The following is a 14,849-nucleotide window of genomic DNA, read 5'->3' as shown; positions in this document are numbered from 1 at the left end:
CGGCCTCACCTTCTCCAGCTCTTGTTCATCATCGTTCTCTTCATTCTCTGGCTCCTCCCTCTTGGGTTCCTCACACTCTTCTTTGGGGGCAGCGACAATGGCGTCCACCCCGGGCTCACCCTGCAGCGAGCAAACACGGTCAATGACATTTCTCCCAGGATAGCCCCCGGCGCGGGGCTTCCACAGCACCCTCAGTCTCCGGCACTGGGCTCCCACGGCACCCTAGGCCTGCAAAACGGAGGCAGAAGTCTGGGCCACACCCAAGCCCCCGTGCCCTGGCTGCCACTCAGGAGACAAGGCACTGCTGCCTGGGTTGGCCAGATGCGGAGGCACTAGCTGGGCCATGCGCTCCTAACAGGCCCCAGCCCCTCCTAGCGTTTGTGAGGACAGAACGTGCAGCAGCCTTGGCCGAGCCTCTGTCCTCAGGGCTCTAACTGGCATCACCGTGGGCACAGGGCTCAGCAGGGGACATTCAGGATGGGACCAATCTAGGCAAGCACCCTCCACTGCTGCACTCACTGGGGAGCCAGTGGCACCCTCGCTGGGCCACGCTTCACTGCCCCCATGGCTGTTTCACACGTACCAGCCACCCCTGAACACCCCCGAGGAAACCTGGCCCAAGTGGGGACAGCCCAGACGGCAAAGAATATGTGTCCACTAAGAACGCCGTCTTGGCCTCCCGAGCCCTCGCCAGGCTCTTACCGGGGACAGGGAGGGACCTAGGGCAGCAGCTGGTGGCGGCGGTGGTGTGGTGGACAGCCAGAAGTCCAGGTCGTCGCCCTGAAGCCAAGGAGGATGGGCTCACGGTTAGACCAGCAGTGCTCTCCCGAGGGCCTCTGAGTGTGCTCTGATCCGCGCCCGCATGGGCTGCCCAACCGGCCTCATCTCCCAGGAGCGGCCTCCCCTGTCCCTCCACACGGTACCTGCCCCACCTCACTGCAGGAGCAGAAGGCAGCACAGAACCCTGAGCCCCCTGCCGCGGTCAACGCTACCTTCTCCTTCTCCTTCCTCCGCTCCTTCTCCCTCTCCCGCTCCTTCTCTCTGTGCTTCTTCTCTTTCTTCTTCAGCTTCTTGCTCTTCTTCTCCACTATGGGGACGTCCTCCTTGTCAGGGGACTTCGGGGTCTCAGTGTTCCGATGTTTCTGGATGGGCAGCTTCTCACTGTCTGCTAAGGGCCTAGGGAGGATGGGGAGATGGGTCACTCGGCACCTAATTCTTCCCAGAATAGCCCAGGGCGTGGGTGCTGAGCACAGAGGGGGCTGTGTGGCCCCAACAAGGGCCTGAGAGGAAGGGGATGGAGCGTCCCCACTGCTGCTCCTCTATCCGCATGACCCAGAACACAAGGGGACAGCAGGGACGGCCAGCACAACAGACAGCATACTTGATAGCAACACACAGAAACAGACAGAGAGACGCATTCCTCGGGCTCGGGGCCAGGCCCAGGCCAGGCTCAACACCAGACCTCTCTCGCAGGCGTGCGGCCCAAAACACACCTCCGGCCTCCATCTCTGGCCCCCAAATGAGCTGGGGTCAAGGTAAGCAGGGGATGCTGGAGGTGTGCAGTCAGAGCCCTCCCAAGCACAGCGCATGTGGCCCCACGCCCCTGCCCTGGGCACGGCCCATGTGGTCTCAGACCCGTCTTGGGCACGACCCACATGGCCCCAGACCCCTGCCCTGGGCACAGCCCACGTGGCCCCAGACCCCAGTCCTGGCCAAGGGAGCTGGCCCCGTGGGGCTGGGCACTCTGCAGACAGAGCGCTGACCCTGAAAGGGGCTGAGGTTCAGGACTCAGCATACCTGTGAGGTTTCCCTGACAGGCTGAGCCACAGACAGACACGGCGCCATACAGACAGACATGGAGACAAAAAGAGACAAAGGTGGAGAGGGAGAGAGCAGAGCGGAGAGAAGGCGGGGATGGACAGAGATGATGGTGAGAACTCGGGCCGACTGCGGGGGACACGGGGCTACATCAGCTCACTTGCTGTGATTCCAGGGGCCGGGCCAGGCCAGATGCAGCGGCCGCAGAGGACGGAGCCAGCACACCCCCACACACTGCTGCGGTGGGCCTCGGGGAGCGGGAACCAGGCTGCCCCAGGGCTCCAACAGGACTCGCAAAGGTCCAGGAGGGGTATGCTGGGCACCGCTCAGAGGGGCGCACGGAGTCACCCAGAGATCTGGGCCCAGCCTGTCGGCCTCACGGCAGGAGTCAGCAACATGCCCACGCCTGATGAAGGCCCATCCCGAGACACAAGGGGCTGCCCAACACATCTCCTTTCCATAAAAGCCAGTTGTTACTGGGTGCTGTCAAGTCGACGTCGATGCATGGTGACCCCCCGAGACAACGTAGAACTGCCTCATAGAGTTTTCTAGGCTGCCCTCTTTACAGGAACAGATCACCAGGGCTTTCTCCTGCGAAGCCACTGAGTGGGTTCGAACCACCAACCCCTCCGTTAGTAATCGTTGTGCTGTGACCAGGATCCTTACAAAGGCCGGCACGGGGCCATGTTAACAACAGCTGCCACTACGGCAGAGCCTTCAGTAAAGCACGGCCCAAGGGCAGGTGCAGAGGCCACACCAACCACATGCGTGGCCCCCTTGCCCCACCCTGCCCAGAATGGACACCACACAGGCTGAAGAGGCGGCTCCCTGGGGGGAGAGCCCCTCTCTCGTGGTGCCACAGGGGCTCAGCTGAGGGCACACACACCAGGTGTGCCTGAGTGAGGGAGTGAGCTCGTAAGGGCATGAGAGGGAAGTAGGCTGCACAAAGAGGTGAGGTGGAGACCAGGCTCCCCGGAATCTCAGCCCCACACCAGTCAAGGTGCCTGAAAGCAGGTCTGTCTAACGCTCCTGGGAGGGCCAGGCTGACTCCAGAGTGAGGAGGACAGATGTGGCCACAAGGGCAAGAGAGAGGGTGCACAGATGGTCAGATGGTCACAGGTGCTCCAACCCCCAAGCAGCCCAATGCCTTCTCCCCGAACCTTCCCGAGAAGCCCCTGCTCCGCCCACCTCGGAGACCGCAAGCAAGGTTCCAGGTCTACCTTGCAGCACCCCCACAGGCCTGCCAGGGTCTGTGCCTGGACCATCTCATGACTCGCTTTCTGATGCCCACACCTCCCTGACACAGGACCCCTAAAGCACACGTAAGGGTCTCAATCTTAAGAAGGGCCGAGAAGTGGCTCCTACTGAATAAGACCCTCCAGAAACGGCCAAGGAACAAAATGTGGGCAACGGCCTGGGACTCTGGGCAGGCCCAGCCTGGCACCGCAAGGGGCAGCCTGACTGTCTCTGTCTGTGAGGGGCGCCTAGGCCCGGCCCAGTGCTACGTGGACAGCCTGTCCATCTGTGAGGGGGCTGTCAGACCAGCCATGCCCCCACCATGTGCACCCCAAAGCGCCCACCACTGGCCCCTGACTCACTTGTCCAGATCAATGTCCAGGGCCCTGTAAGGGTCGTTGGGATCTTTATCATCCTCGTCACTGGGCAGAGCGTTCTGTAGGGATGGCGGGAAGAGGTGGCTCAATGTCAGGGTTCACCAACAACGCAACCAAGACCCCACCTACGGGGCCCTGTGGCCCTGGCCTCCACTTAAGGCGGCTCACCCCATGTGGGGTATGTTTACTTGAGATTGGGTATCCCAGGGCCCCACCAGGGAAGGATGTCCTGGCTGTGAATGGAAGGGGCCTTGGTCTGGAGACCCCGGCTCCATCCATGCCCACCCGCCAGGGCTCGGCCATAGGCAAGAGTGTGTGTGGGCCTCGTGGGGAGTTGGGGCCCACGGTGAGGGGCAGAGCAGGGGTGGCCACTCCTCCGAGCATGCAGATGCAGGCGTGGTTTCCCCCAGGCACCTGGGCAGTGTCCCGCTCCAGGCACCCCGGGCCCAAGGGCGGGCGGTACCTCAGGCATCTCCTCAGTGACAATGTCCACCTGCTGGGCAGGTGCAATGTCCTCGTCGCTCTCCGTGTGCAGTGAGCTGTGGCGCCGATGCCGGCCCTCGCGCTGCTTCTCCTTCCGCTGCTTCTTCCGCTTCCGGTCCTTCTCCAGTCGCTGCCGGTGGCGCCGCTCCTGCTCCAGCTTCACGTACTGGTCTGACGCAGGCATCCCTGTGGGGGTGTGTGCTCAGCCTGGGGCTGGTGGGCCAGGCGGACAGGTGGACAGGGACGGCCCTGCGACGCTGAGCGCAGCCGCGGCACTGGAGTGTGTGAGAGGGGGCGACGCTGACACCCGGCTGGCCTGCCGTAGGTGGGGGGCACACCAGCTGCCCCTGCCAGGATATGACACACCAGCTGCCCCCGCTAGGATACAACGTGTGAACCCCATCAAGACACTTGCCTGGGACTTTCAAAGGGACCGAGAGGTCGATCTGAACCACAGGGATGTGCTCCACACCAGGCGTGTCCTGGTACCGCTGGGGGACAAAGTCCAGGGTGTTACTGGAGCTCCACTGAGGGACAAGCTGCAAAGCATGCACCGCGGGACCAGGAAGCACCCGCTGGGACAGCCAACTGCTGCAAACCCGAGCCCTTGGTCCAGTCATGCCCCTGCAGCAGGCACTCATCCTGGGGGCCTATGGGGAGGGAGGTCCCAGAGCTGCACGTGGGCGCCTCACCTTCTGTGGGGATGGTGAGCTCTTGATGTAGAACGGGTTGTTGGCCTGCTCCTGCTTCCGGGCTTCCCGGCGCTGCAGAGGGACAGGGGTGGGCCTCAAGTCAGTGAATGCTCATCTGGCCACAACGGAATGAGATGGGACAGGGCCTCGTGCTGCCCCTGGCACCCGCAGCAGCTCCTCAGCGCCAGGGGAGGCGCCACATCTGTTATTTTCCTCGGCGGGTGACGAGAGCCAGTGCGGGACAGAAATCTAGTCTGTGAGAGCCTGGAGCCAGGCTGCTCCACTCCCAAGGCAGAGCCGAGGCCTGAACCTGGGTCATCGCCTGCTGCGCCAGGGTGACCCCAGGTCACACGACCTGAAAGCTCAGCCTAGAGGGCACTGGGCCAGCTGTGCACAGAGCCGCAAGGCTGAGGGAGCCTCCCATGCTGGGACCCCCCTCCGTGGGATCTGCAATCAGGCAGGGGAGGGGCTCGCAAGAGGAGCTGTTACTCTTCCCCTTCCAGAGTGCAGGTGAGTGGGGGTTCACTTCCTGCAGAAAGAAGGGTGCCCACCGTAGTGGGGGAGACGACTGAGAGGACTGCAAGGGGCCCCTTCTTTAATCTTTTCATGTTTGAGAACATCTGAATACGGCCCATTTTTGGTTAACTCTCATGGCAGCCTGCACCCAGCACAGGGCAGGGCGGCAGCGTGCAAACAGGGCGAGCTGAGAGCCACCCACAGGGTACTCCTCTGGGGAAGCTACTGGATGGATCTTAAGGTGCCCACTTCATATCTCAACAGAGAAACACACAGAGACCCAGGGTCAATCCCGCACTTCAACCCCAGGCCAAACGCCAAACGCCTGCTGAGCGCTCCCGGGAGGACACACCCCCACGGACGGGGCCTCTGACAGCAGCGCCCATGACCACACGGCTCTTGTTTCTAGAGCCCAGGTGACAGTACAGGGCCTCAGACCTGACCACCCCTCCCAAACCTGGCACAGGATGCCAGAGGCGGTTCCAGAAACACCCACCTGTCCACGATGCTTACCCGAGCCAGCTCCTCCTCGTCCACCTCAGGTTGCCGGTGCCGCGTGGGCTTCTGCTCATCATCGTGGAAGATGGCCTTGGGCGCCTCATCCTCGGACTCGCTGTCAGAGGGCGGCTCATTGATCCAGGCATCTAGGTCCAGTCTGTGGGACAGAGGCGTCTCACTTGGGCCCTGGCCAGTCGTGCGGCTGTACGCACACAGCACCGTCAGCCCCACCACGACCCCTCAGGCGAGGACACCGAGACATGGGGGACCAGCAGCCCACCTGAGGCCACCAGCCAAGACCAAGTTCAGCGCTGATGCCCCAGCACCCAGTAGTGCATGCTGAGGGCTGCTAGCAGACCCGCTCCCAGGGCAGCACCAGGCACAGGGGCCAGGCTGGGACAGTCAGCTGGGGTAGCGCTCAGCACCCAGGGCGAGCAGAGTGCCAGGTGGCACCCCCACCCCTGCTCTGTTCCATCACATGAGGGCATCCGGGTACCCAGCAGCCCAGGACTGGGGGCTCAGGCCCTCTCAGCTCCACCCTGACCAGCAGGACCACAGGCCCTGCAGCTCTTGCCCTCCATGTCCCACTGCAGCCTTGCCAAGACCCACAGGCTCACCCCTCGGGGATGGGGACCTTCTTCTGGGCCTTGGGGGCCACCGGGTTCAGCTCCCCAGCAAAGAGAGCGCTCACTTCTTCTGCCACCGGCACATCCTTTGCCTGGAGCTTCTGGACGTACTTGACCAGCTGCAGGACGCAGGACGCCTGCAGGGGCAGGGGTCACCAGTAAGCGAGCAGCCCCCCCACCCAAGTGACTCAGTGCCAACAGGGCACTGTCCAGCCCTGAAGACAAAGGCACCTTGTACGAGGGTGTCTGTCACCAAGCGCCCTGCTGCACCCCACTGGAGCGCTATGCCCTTCTGTCACTACCCCACACCTGTTCCCCCACTGCACCCGCCCACCTCCCCACACCACAACCTCACCCGCTCTTGGACCTCCAGGTCAGCGCTCTGCACGAACTGGGGCAGCCTGTCCACCAGAAGCTGGGTGGTGGCCTGGGCAGCCTCGTGCTCGGCGGCCTGCTCCTGCTGCTGCAGGATGGATGCGTACAGCTTGACCACGTTCTGCACGTACACCGCCTGGATGTGGCCGGGCAGCGTGGTGACCTTGGGCCGTAGCATTGCCTCCAGCGTCTGTTGGGGTTCCTGCAGGTGCCTGCGGACAGGAGGCGCCTGAGCCCAGTGGGACCCACGTCACCCTGCAGCTTGGGGAGCCCCACGCACAACCCAACAAGCCTCAGAGTGAGAGACAGGCCTCTGAGGAGGCCAGGACACACAGATGTTCCACCAGGCCCACGTAGAGGACAAACGGATAAGAAATGCCAGAGACAGAGCAACTAAACCTGGCCACCTGGGTCACTCACTGGGAGTAACTCCCCACCGCCCCCAACCCACCCAGGTCACTCACTGGGAGAACTCCCCACCCACCCACCCAGGCCCACTCACTGGGAGAACTCCCCGCCCCCCCCCAGGCCCACTCACTGGGAGAACTCCTCTCCTGCCCACCCACCCAGGCCTACTCTCTAGAAAACTCCCTGACCCCCCTACTCACCCAGGCCCACTCACTGGGAGAACTCCCTGCCTGCCCACCCACTCAACCAGGCCCACTCACTGGGAGAACTCCCCACCCACCCAAGCCCACTCACTGGGAGACTTCCCGCCTGCCCACCCAGGCCCACTCCCTGGGATAACTCCCTGCCCGCCCACCCACCCAGGCCCACTCACTGGGAGAACTTCCCGCCCACCCACTGGGAGAACTCCCTGCCCGCCCACCCACCCAGGCCCACTCACTCAGAGAACTCCCCACAGATCCAGGCGGCAGCATACAGCACCTCGCAGATACCGTTCCGTTGGGTGTTGCTGGCGACCAGGTGAGCACTGTCCAGAAGAGCTGACATCTGTGACACGGCAAACTTACGAATGGCCTTCACGCGGATGGCCACGTCCAGCATCTGGGCCGCGATGAGGTGGCCATGTCGCGTGCCCTCCAGCCGCGTCAGCTCCACCAGAATGCTGATGTACCTATGGAGGGGCGGGCAGGCTGTGAAATGCCACCAGCCAGAGACAGGAAGGCCTGCCCCCTCCCTGCTTAAGAAAGAAAACTGAAAGCAAGTTGCGGGGGTGGCTAGGGGGAGGAGCACAGGGGTTATCACTGTTCTGTGTGACGCTGTAACGGGGACGAGTGGACAACACAGAACTCTGACGTCAAGTACAGACCTCAGTTAATAACAGGAATCCCTGGGTGGCCCAGTTAACCCACTCACTGCCAACAGAAAGGCTGGAGGTCTGAGTCCACCCAGAGGTGCCTCACAACAAAGCCCTGGTGACCGACCTCACAGCCACTGAAAACGCTACGGAGCGCAGTCCTACTCTGCCGCACACGGGGCAGGGCCAGCCCTGAGTCGGGGTCAACTCTGGGCAACTGCTGGTTTAGCTAACAAGGCTGTATCAGCACCGGTGCACCAACCGTAACCAACAACGCACACCAGGCAGGATGCTACCGGGGAAAACAGCAAAGGGCGAAGAGACAGGACACACAACTCTGCACTTCCTGTACAACTTTCTATAAATCCCAACTCTTCTAAAAAGAAGAGCGTGTTTAACATAGACTGCTCGGCACTCTCCAAGCAGATGAACTACACGACACGCGATGGACTGAGAGTTGGCCAGCACGGTGGCAGAAGCGTGTCGCACCACTCGAAGTTGGTGATGTACTGGTAGTTGGACTGGCTGCAGATATCGATGATCTTTGTGAGGAGCTCATCGCGGTAGGTGGTGCCCTCTGCCTTGTCCACGTGGCTCATCAGCTTCTTCACAATCTCCATCAGGTTCTTCTTGGACACCTGGGGGTGGGGGCCTGTGAGTGGGTGGGGCCTGGGAACGCCCCACCAGGTGGCAGGGGTGCTGAGACAGACTCAGGTGACCCCGCAACACCACCCCTGCCACATCGGAAAGCCCAGAGGTGCTGATTTCCTGAGACAGATTCAAGGGACACAGATCTACCTGGGAGCAACAAATTCCCACAACATTCAAAGTCAGGATTTGGTGTCCAGGCAGGCAAAAGGGCACGTCAGCCGCCTCTCTGGTCTGCAGTGCGCTGGGCCGCAGACCCAGGCCCGCCTAGCTCAGCATCAAACCCACATGAGCCAGTGCAGGGGAGGCCCTCGGTGATCTCAGACCCAGCTTGCCATCTCACTATCGACACACTCACCACCACTAGCGGATACCCCACAAGTGTGAGTGGGTGGATGGGAGATACTGCACACGTGTCTGCTGGGGTCTCGGACACGCTACACTTGGGTCTGCTCTCCAGAAGGAATGCTGATGACACCTGAGCCCTCACATCCTGCCCTCCCATAACTAAGAACCTGCACAGGGGGGCATGCACCATGCCGTAGAACAGGGCGAGGGGGTGGGGGGCACACACCACGTCACAGAGCAGGTCCAAGGGGTGGGAGACAGGCACCAAACCACAGAGCAGGTCAAGGGGGTGGGGGAACACACTGCCGTAGAGAAGGCTGAAGAAGTGGGGGGCACACACCATGCCGTAGTACAGGTTGAGGAGGTGAGGGGTGGGGACACGCACCATGCCGTAGTGCAGGTTGAGGAGGTGAGGGGTGGGGACACGCACCATGCCACAGAGCAGTCGAGGGGGTGGGAGTGGGGACACGCACCATGCCGTAGAGCAGGTCAAGGGCCCGCAGTCGGATGGACTCATCCTTGTCGTCCAGGCACTGCAGGATAAGGTCCTTGTGGGACTGGACAGACTTGGGGTGCGTCTTCAGGATCTTGGACATGGCCAGCAGGCCCAGGTACTTCACTGCGGGGTAGACGCAAGGTGTCGTGAGGCTGCTTGGTGCCCACCTTGACACTGGTCCTAGAAAGGCTGAACACCGAGGGCCTCCCACCAACACAGACCACCGGGGCACTCGGAGAAGGCTCCCCGCAGGTGCGTGTGGCCCTGAGCCCAACCCCAGACTGTGGGCAGCATCCTGGTCCTGGGGCCGTTAGAGGGCGTTCATCCCATACCCTCTGCCTTCCCTGGCACCCTGAGTAGCTTTCTGGGAGGTGTAGTGGGAGGAGCAGGCCTCAGGCAGGGCAACTGGGGTACCACCTGCCCAGACCCTCATCACAGACTAGCTGTCGTGGCCTCCGCCCTGTCACCCAAAGCTGCCACCCACAGACAGGGTTAATACCCATCTCCCTGCCCGGCCTGTGGGGAATGTCGGCAGGGGATACTCGCACCCCGTCAGCGCCCATGGGCCTCCCCCAGGCCAGGTATCTGCTGTCTACCCCAGTCCTACCCAAAGATGGCTCACAGAGGAGGGAGGGCAGCTGAGGGTGAGACATCAAGTCAGGGACAGGATAACCAAACCCAAGGGCAGCAAGCTACGGCCCTAGGCCAAATCCACCTGCTGCCCGGTCTTGTAAAGATTTAATGGAATCCAACCACTTATGTTCTTCGCTGACTGTCCACCATAGCCTCTCGGGTTCTATGATGGAGGGTCAGCAAACTCTGGCCCTCAGGCTGAATCCAGCTCACCGCTGGGTTTCATAAACACAGCTGCTCCTCACTTATCGGGCTTCTCGTTACCTGACGTTTCCCGTTTACGACAGCAGTAAAAAACCTACCAGCTAACTACCCAGCACATCAACAACACGTGTCTGGCAGTAACGAACGCCAAGGTGCGAGGTGAAGGTAACGCTGGCTGCGATGGTGAAGGTCGTGTGTCAGCTTGGTTGGGCCATGATTCTTAGCGGTTTGGCAGCTACATAGTGACGTAATTTGGCAGCTATGTAATTTCTGCGTACAACGATTTTCACATAACGAACTGGTTTTTGGAAAATGACTGACCATGCTAATACGTGAGGAATGGATCTAAACCTTTACGGGCACACAGCCGTGCCACCCATTCAGATGTCACCCCGGCTGCTGACAGCGGTGACAAGGCTAGCGGTGGTGACAAGCGCCATCCAGCCTGCAGTGCCCAAGGCGTGTACTACCTGGACCTGGCCCTCTGAAGGGACAGGTGGCCAGCCCTGCTCCACACGCAGAGGTCTGGATTAAAAATGAGCAGGCACATCTCCTGGCCTTTGACGTCCTTGCCACGTTGGTCTGTGAACCAGACAGGTTTACTGAGCAAGAATCGCCGCACGGGACGTGTGAAGAGGAGGAGATGCCGGCAGGAATCAGCACACAGGCGAGCAGAGTAGACAGTGTGGCCGTTTCCTGCTCACCGGAGCCCCGGGATGCTGTGAGCGGCTCCACCAAACCACAGCAGGGCGTGTGTCAGCAGCCATGTGTCTACTCTCCCGTATTCACAAGATCCCGAGGATGTCCAAGGGACGCCACCCGCCAGGACAGCTAAATTCACGGTCCTCACTGCATCTCTGCCGAGCCCTTCCTTCAGCATCTCCCCCAGAACAAGCGCCTGCAGAAGGGGCTGACCGTCTGCACCCCGGGCCCTGCTCCTCATAGGACAGGGAAAGGGCTGTCCCACCAGAAGTTCCCGTCAGGAAGGCACCCTCAATGTGGCAACTAGGGGCCTGGTGTGCAAGGTTAAGGGCTGCCACCGTGCTGACAAACATCTGTTTCCCTAAAGTACATCTGAGGCCAAAGTGCACCCTGGTTAAGTGGACGCAGGGAGGGAGCAAGGGTGACAGCAACTTCCGCGAGTTCATGGCCTCGCAAACGTTAAGAATGTGGAACCCAGAGAGCCTGCAGGGAGGCAGGAACGACTTACAGTTCTGATCAGAATCTTCTATTAATATTCTTAACTTCTGGACACAAAGCTGGAAGAGAAAGGAGGGATGGCCACCGGCTGCGACTGGTAAACCACAGCTCGGCCACACATCCGCCAACGGGAACTCCATGACTTGAGCTGCCCCACCTTCTGAGGCGGCCCTGCCCTAAGTGCCCAGCCCGGGAGAGGAGGTGAAGGGGAAAGGGCAACAAGTGGTCCCACACGGCAGCACTGGGGGGTCGAGAGCAAAAAGCTGGTACGTTATGTGTCTGTGAGGAGCTACCTCAAGGGGAGCCTTTCGGCTGTTCTCACACACTGGCAGCAAGAGCGATGAGTCCTCGAGACACAGGGGGGCTGCAGGGGAGGGGCTCCAGGGAGCCCAGGTGACGGCTTTAAGCAGGGCGGGCTGAGTCCCCATCATGGGAGGCAGCCAAGCAGAGCAGCAGGACTGCTGGCCGCCGTGGGCAAGTCTGCTCCCTGTCCCCCCACCCACACACTGAGCTGCACGGGACTGAGCAGTGCTGGGAGGCAAGTCATGGAGCTCAGCCGCTGGGGGATCATCCACAGCCTCCAGGAGGACTAGTGACGAGGCAGCAGGGCAGGGCTGGCACCTCGTTCAGTGAGGAGGTAGGAGAGCCCGAAGCGGGAGGGGGCAGGAGAGGCCCTGCACAACCCCGCAGCCCCACAAAGGCCCCTGTGGACGCCCACGGCCCAGATGTGGGGTCTCGTACCTGGATGCTGGCGCTGTGGTTGGGCATGCCGGAGGACAGGGAGATGAGGACTGAAACAGACAACCTCAGGTTAGCAACACAACACCGCCGCCGCAGTCACAGCCAGGCATCAATCCAAAGTACCAATCGTGGACACTGCCCCTCGTCCAGTGGGAGGGACGCATGGCTGAACTGCCACCATGCCCTGGGTGGTGCAAATGGTTAAGTGCTCAACTACTAGCCAAAAGGTTGGCGGTTCAAGTCCACCCACAGGCACCGCAGAAGAAAGGCCCAGTGACCTGCTTCTGTAAAAATCACCCCAAGGAGAAAACTAGGCAGCGCAGTTCTACTCTGACACACACAGGGCGACACGTCTGAATCAAACGACAGTAACTGTGTGTCCAACTTTCTGAGGAACCACCAAACCGTTTCTGCAGCGGCTGTGCCATTTCACATTCTCACCGGCAGCAGACAGGGTTCAATTCCCCCACATCCTCACCAACACCTGCTGTTTTCCATTTTTCTGATCACAGCCATCCCAGTGGGGGTGAAGCGGGACCTCCTCGTGGTTTTGATTTGCATCTTCCTAACGGTTAACAACTTGGAGCATCTTTTCAGGCACTTGGCCGTTTCTTTGGAGAAACACCAAGTCCTTCGCCCGATTTTTAAATGCACTGATTTTTTGTTGTTGAGTTGGAATTCTTTGTACATTCACAACCTTAATTCCTTACCAGATACGTGATTACAAGTTCTCCTGTTCCGTAGATTTTCACTTTCTTGACGACGTCCTTTTAAGCACAGTTTTTCATCTCAACCGAGTCCAGTTTATCTAGTTTCTCTTGCGCTGCCTGTGTTTTTGAAGTTAGACCTGAGAAGCCACTGCCTAGTCCAAAGCCACGTTTACTGTTAGGTCTTCTTCCAAGTGTCTTACAGTTTTACCTCTTACATTTAGGCCTCTGATCCATTTTGACTTAAGTGTATGGTATGAGGAGGGGTCCACCCGCCCTCCTTTTTGCATGTGGAGGGAGAGTCAATCACCCCAGCCCACCTGGTGAAGAGACTGTGCCTCCCCAATGAGCTGCCACAGAGCCCTTGTCAAACTCGACAGCTGCAAACGCAGGGCTTACTTCTGCGCTCCCCATCCCATTCCACTGGTTCGTACGTGTGCCAGGACCACATTGTTTTGATTCCTGTAGCTTTGTAGTAAGTTTTAAAATCAGCAGGTATGGATTCACCAACCTTGTCATTCTTTTTAAAAACTGTTTTGGCTATTCCAAGTCCCTGTATTTCCATGCGAGTTTTTGGACCAACCTGTCCGTGTCCACAAGGAAGCCACCTGGGCTTTTGATAGGGATTGCTGTGAACCTCTACATCACCTTGGGGCATACTGCCACCTCAACAGTGTTAGCCCTTCCCATCCACGAAGAAGGGATGTGTTCCCATCATTTTAGGTCTCCTTTAATTTCTTCCAACAATTTTGTTTGTTTTCAGTGTACAATCTCGCACATCTTTTGTTAATTTCCTCTGATGTATTATACTTTTTATTTTGATGCTGCCTTCTAACTCCTGGAGAACCAAGACCAGCACGAGGAGCTTCCTTCTTTTCCAGTTCCTAATATCGGGGTGCCCTCAAGCCCGGTCCCTAGTCCCTTTCTCTGCTCTACTGAGTTGCTCTTCCTGGGGGGCACAGCTCCCTCATGTGACTTCTAACGCTAGCTGATGTGCTCTCAGGTCCAGCCTGCTGAGCTCCAGACTCCCGTAACCCCTGCTACACTGCATCTCAACCTGACGTGTAACTAGTCATAGTTGTGAGGTGCGGTCAGATCAGTTCCCATTCATAGTGACCCCACGTACAACAGAATGAAACACCGCCCGGCCTGCTGAGCTCCAGGCTCCTGTAACCCCTGCTACACAGCATCTCAACTGGACATTTAACTTGTTGTTGTGAGGTGCCATTAGGTTGGTTCCAACTCACAGCGACCCTCTATACAACAGAACGAAACACTGCCCGGTCCTGCACCATCCTCATAATGGTTGCTATGTCTGAGCCCACTGTTGCAGCCACTGTGTCAATCCATCTTCTCGAGAGTTTTCTTTTTTGCTAACCCTATTGGAAACTCTGATGGTGTAGTGGTTAAATGCTACAGCTGCTAACCAAAAGGTCAGCAGTTCGGATCCATCAAGTGCTTCTTGGAAACCATATGGGACAGTTATACTCTGTCCTATAGGGTCACTATAAGTCGGAACTGACTCAATGGCAGCGGGTTTGGGTTTTTTTGGTACTTTACCAAGAACGACGTCCTTCTCCAGGGACTAAGTCCCTCCTGATCACATGTCCAAAGTACATGAGACAAAGTCTCACCACCCTCACTTCTAAGGAGCATTCTAGCTGTACTTATTCCAAGACAGATTTGTTTGTTCTTCTGGCAGTCCATGATATATTCCACATTCTTCACAAACATCATAATTCAAAGGCATCAATTCTTCGTTCTTTTTATTCATCGTCCAGCTTTCACATGCATATGAGGCGACTGAAAACACCATGGCTTGGGTCAGGTGCACCTTAGTCCTTAAAGTGACACCTCAAAAAGGTCTGCACCAGATTTGCCCAATGTAAACAAACACCTTATTTAATAGACCCCTCAAAGTCTGCTCCCCCAAAACCACTCCATTACGGCTTGAATTGTGTCCCCCACAAAATGTGTCATGAATCCTAAC

At 59.0% G+C, this 14,849-nt stretch overlaps 1 protein-coding gene across 4 annotated transcripts in view; it reads right to left on the bottom strand.

Moving 5' to 3' along the window:
- Positions 1-14,849, bottom strand: part of AP3D1 (adaptor related protein complex 3 subunit delta 1) — a 48,750-nt gene that overhangs the window by 6,566 nt on the left and 27,335 nt on the right. For all 4 annotated transcript variants that reach the window (XM_064280146.1, XM_064280147.1, XM_064280148.1 and 1 more), the window contains 15 exons: positions 12,153-12,202; positions 11,422-11,470; positions 9,352-9,497; positions 8,372-8,520; positions 7,469-7,699; positions 6,602-6,833; positions 6,238-6,383; positions 5,636-5,777; positions 4,607-4,678; positions 4,330-4,405; positions 3,895-4,100; positions 3,417-3,490; positions 993-1,176; positions 703-780; positions 10-120 (listed from right to left, as the gene is read on the bottom strand). In XM_064280146.1, coding sequence (XP_064136216.1) covers positions 10-120; positions 703-780; positions 993-1,176; positions 3,417-3,490; positions 3,895-4,100; positions 4,330-4,405; positions 4,607-4,678; positions 5,636-5,777; positions 6,238-6,383; positions 6,602-6,833; positions 7,469-7,699; positions 8,372-8,520; positions 9,352-9,497; positions 11,422-11,470; positions 12,153-12,202 — 1,946 coding nt within the window. The remainder of the gene's footprint in view (positions 1-9; positions 121-702; positions 781-992; positions 1,177-3,416; positions 3,491-3,894; positions 4,101-4,329; positions 4,406-4,606; positions 4,679-5,635; positions 5,778-6,237; positions 6,384-6,601; positions 6,834-7,468; positions 7,700-8,371; positions 8,521-9,351; positions 9,498-11,421; positions 11,471-12,152; positions 12,203-14,849) is intronic.

This window comes from Loxodonta africana, chromosome 3, assembly GCF_030014295.1.
Source record: "Loxodonta africana isolate mLoxAfr1 chromosome 3, mLoxAfr1.hap2, whole genome shotgun sequence".
Taxonomy (NCBI): Eukaryota; Metazoa; Chordata; class Mammalia; order Proboscidea; family Elephantidae; genus Loxodonta; species Loxodonta africana.
This window is presented reverse-complemented; position numbering and strand designations above follow the sequence as displayed.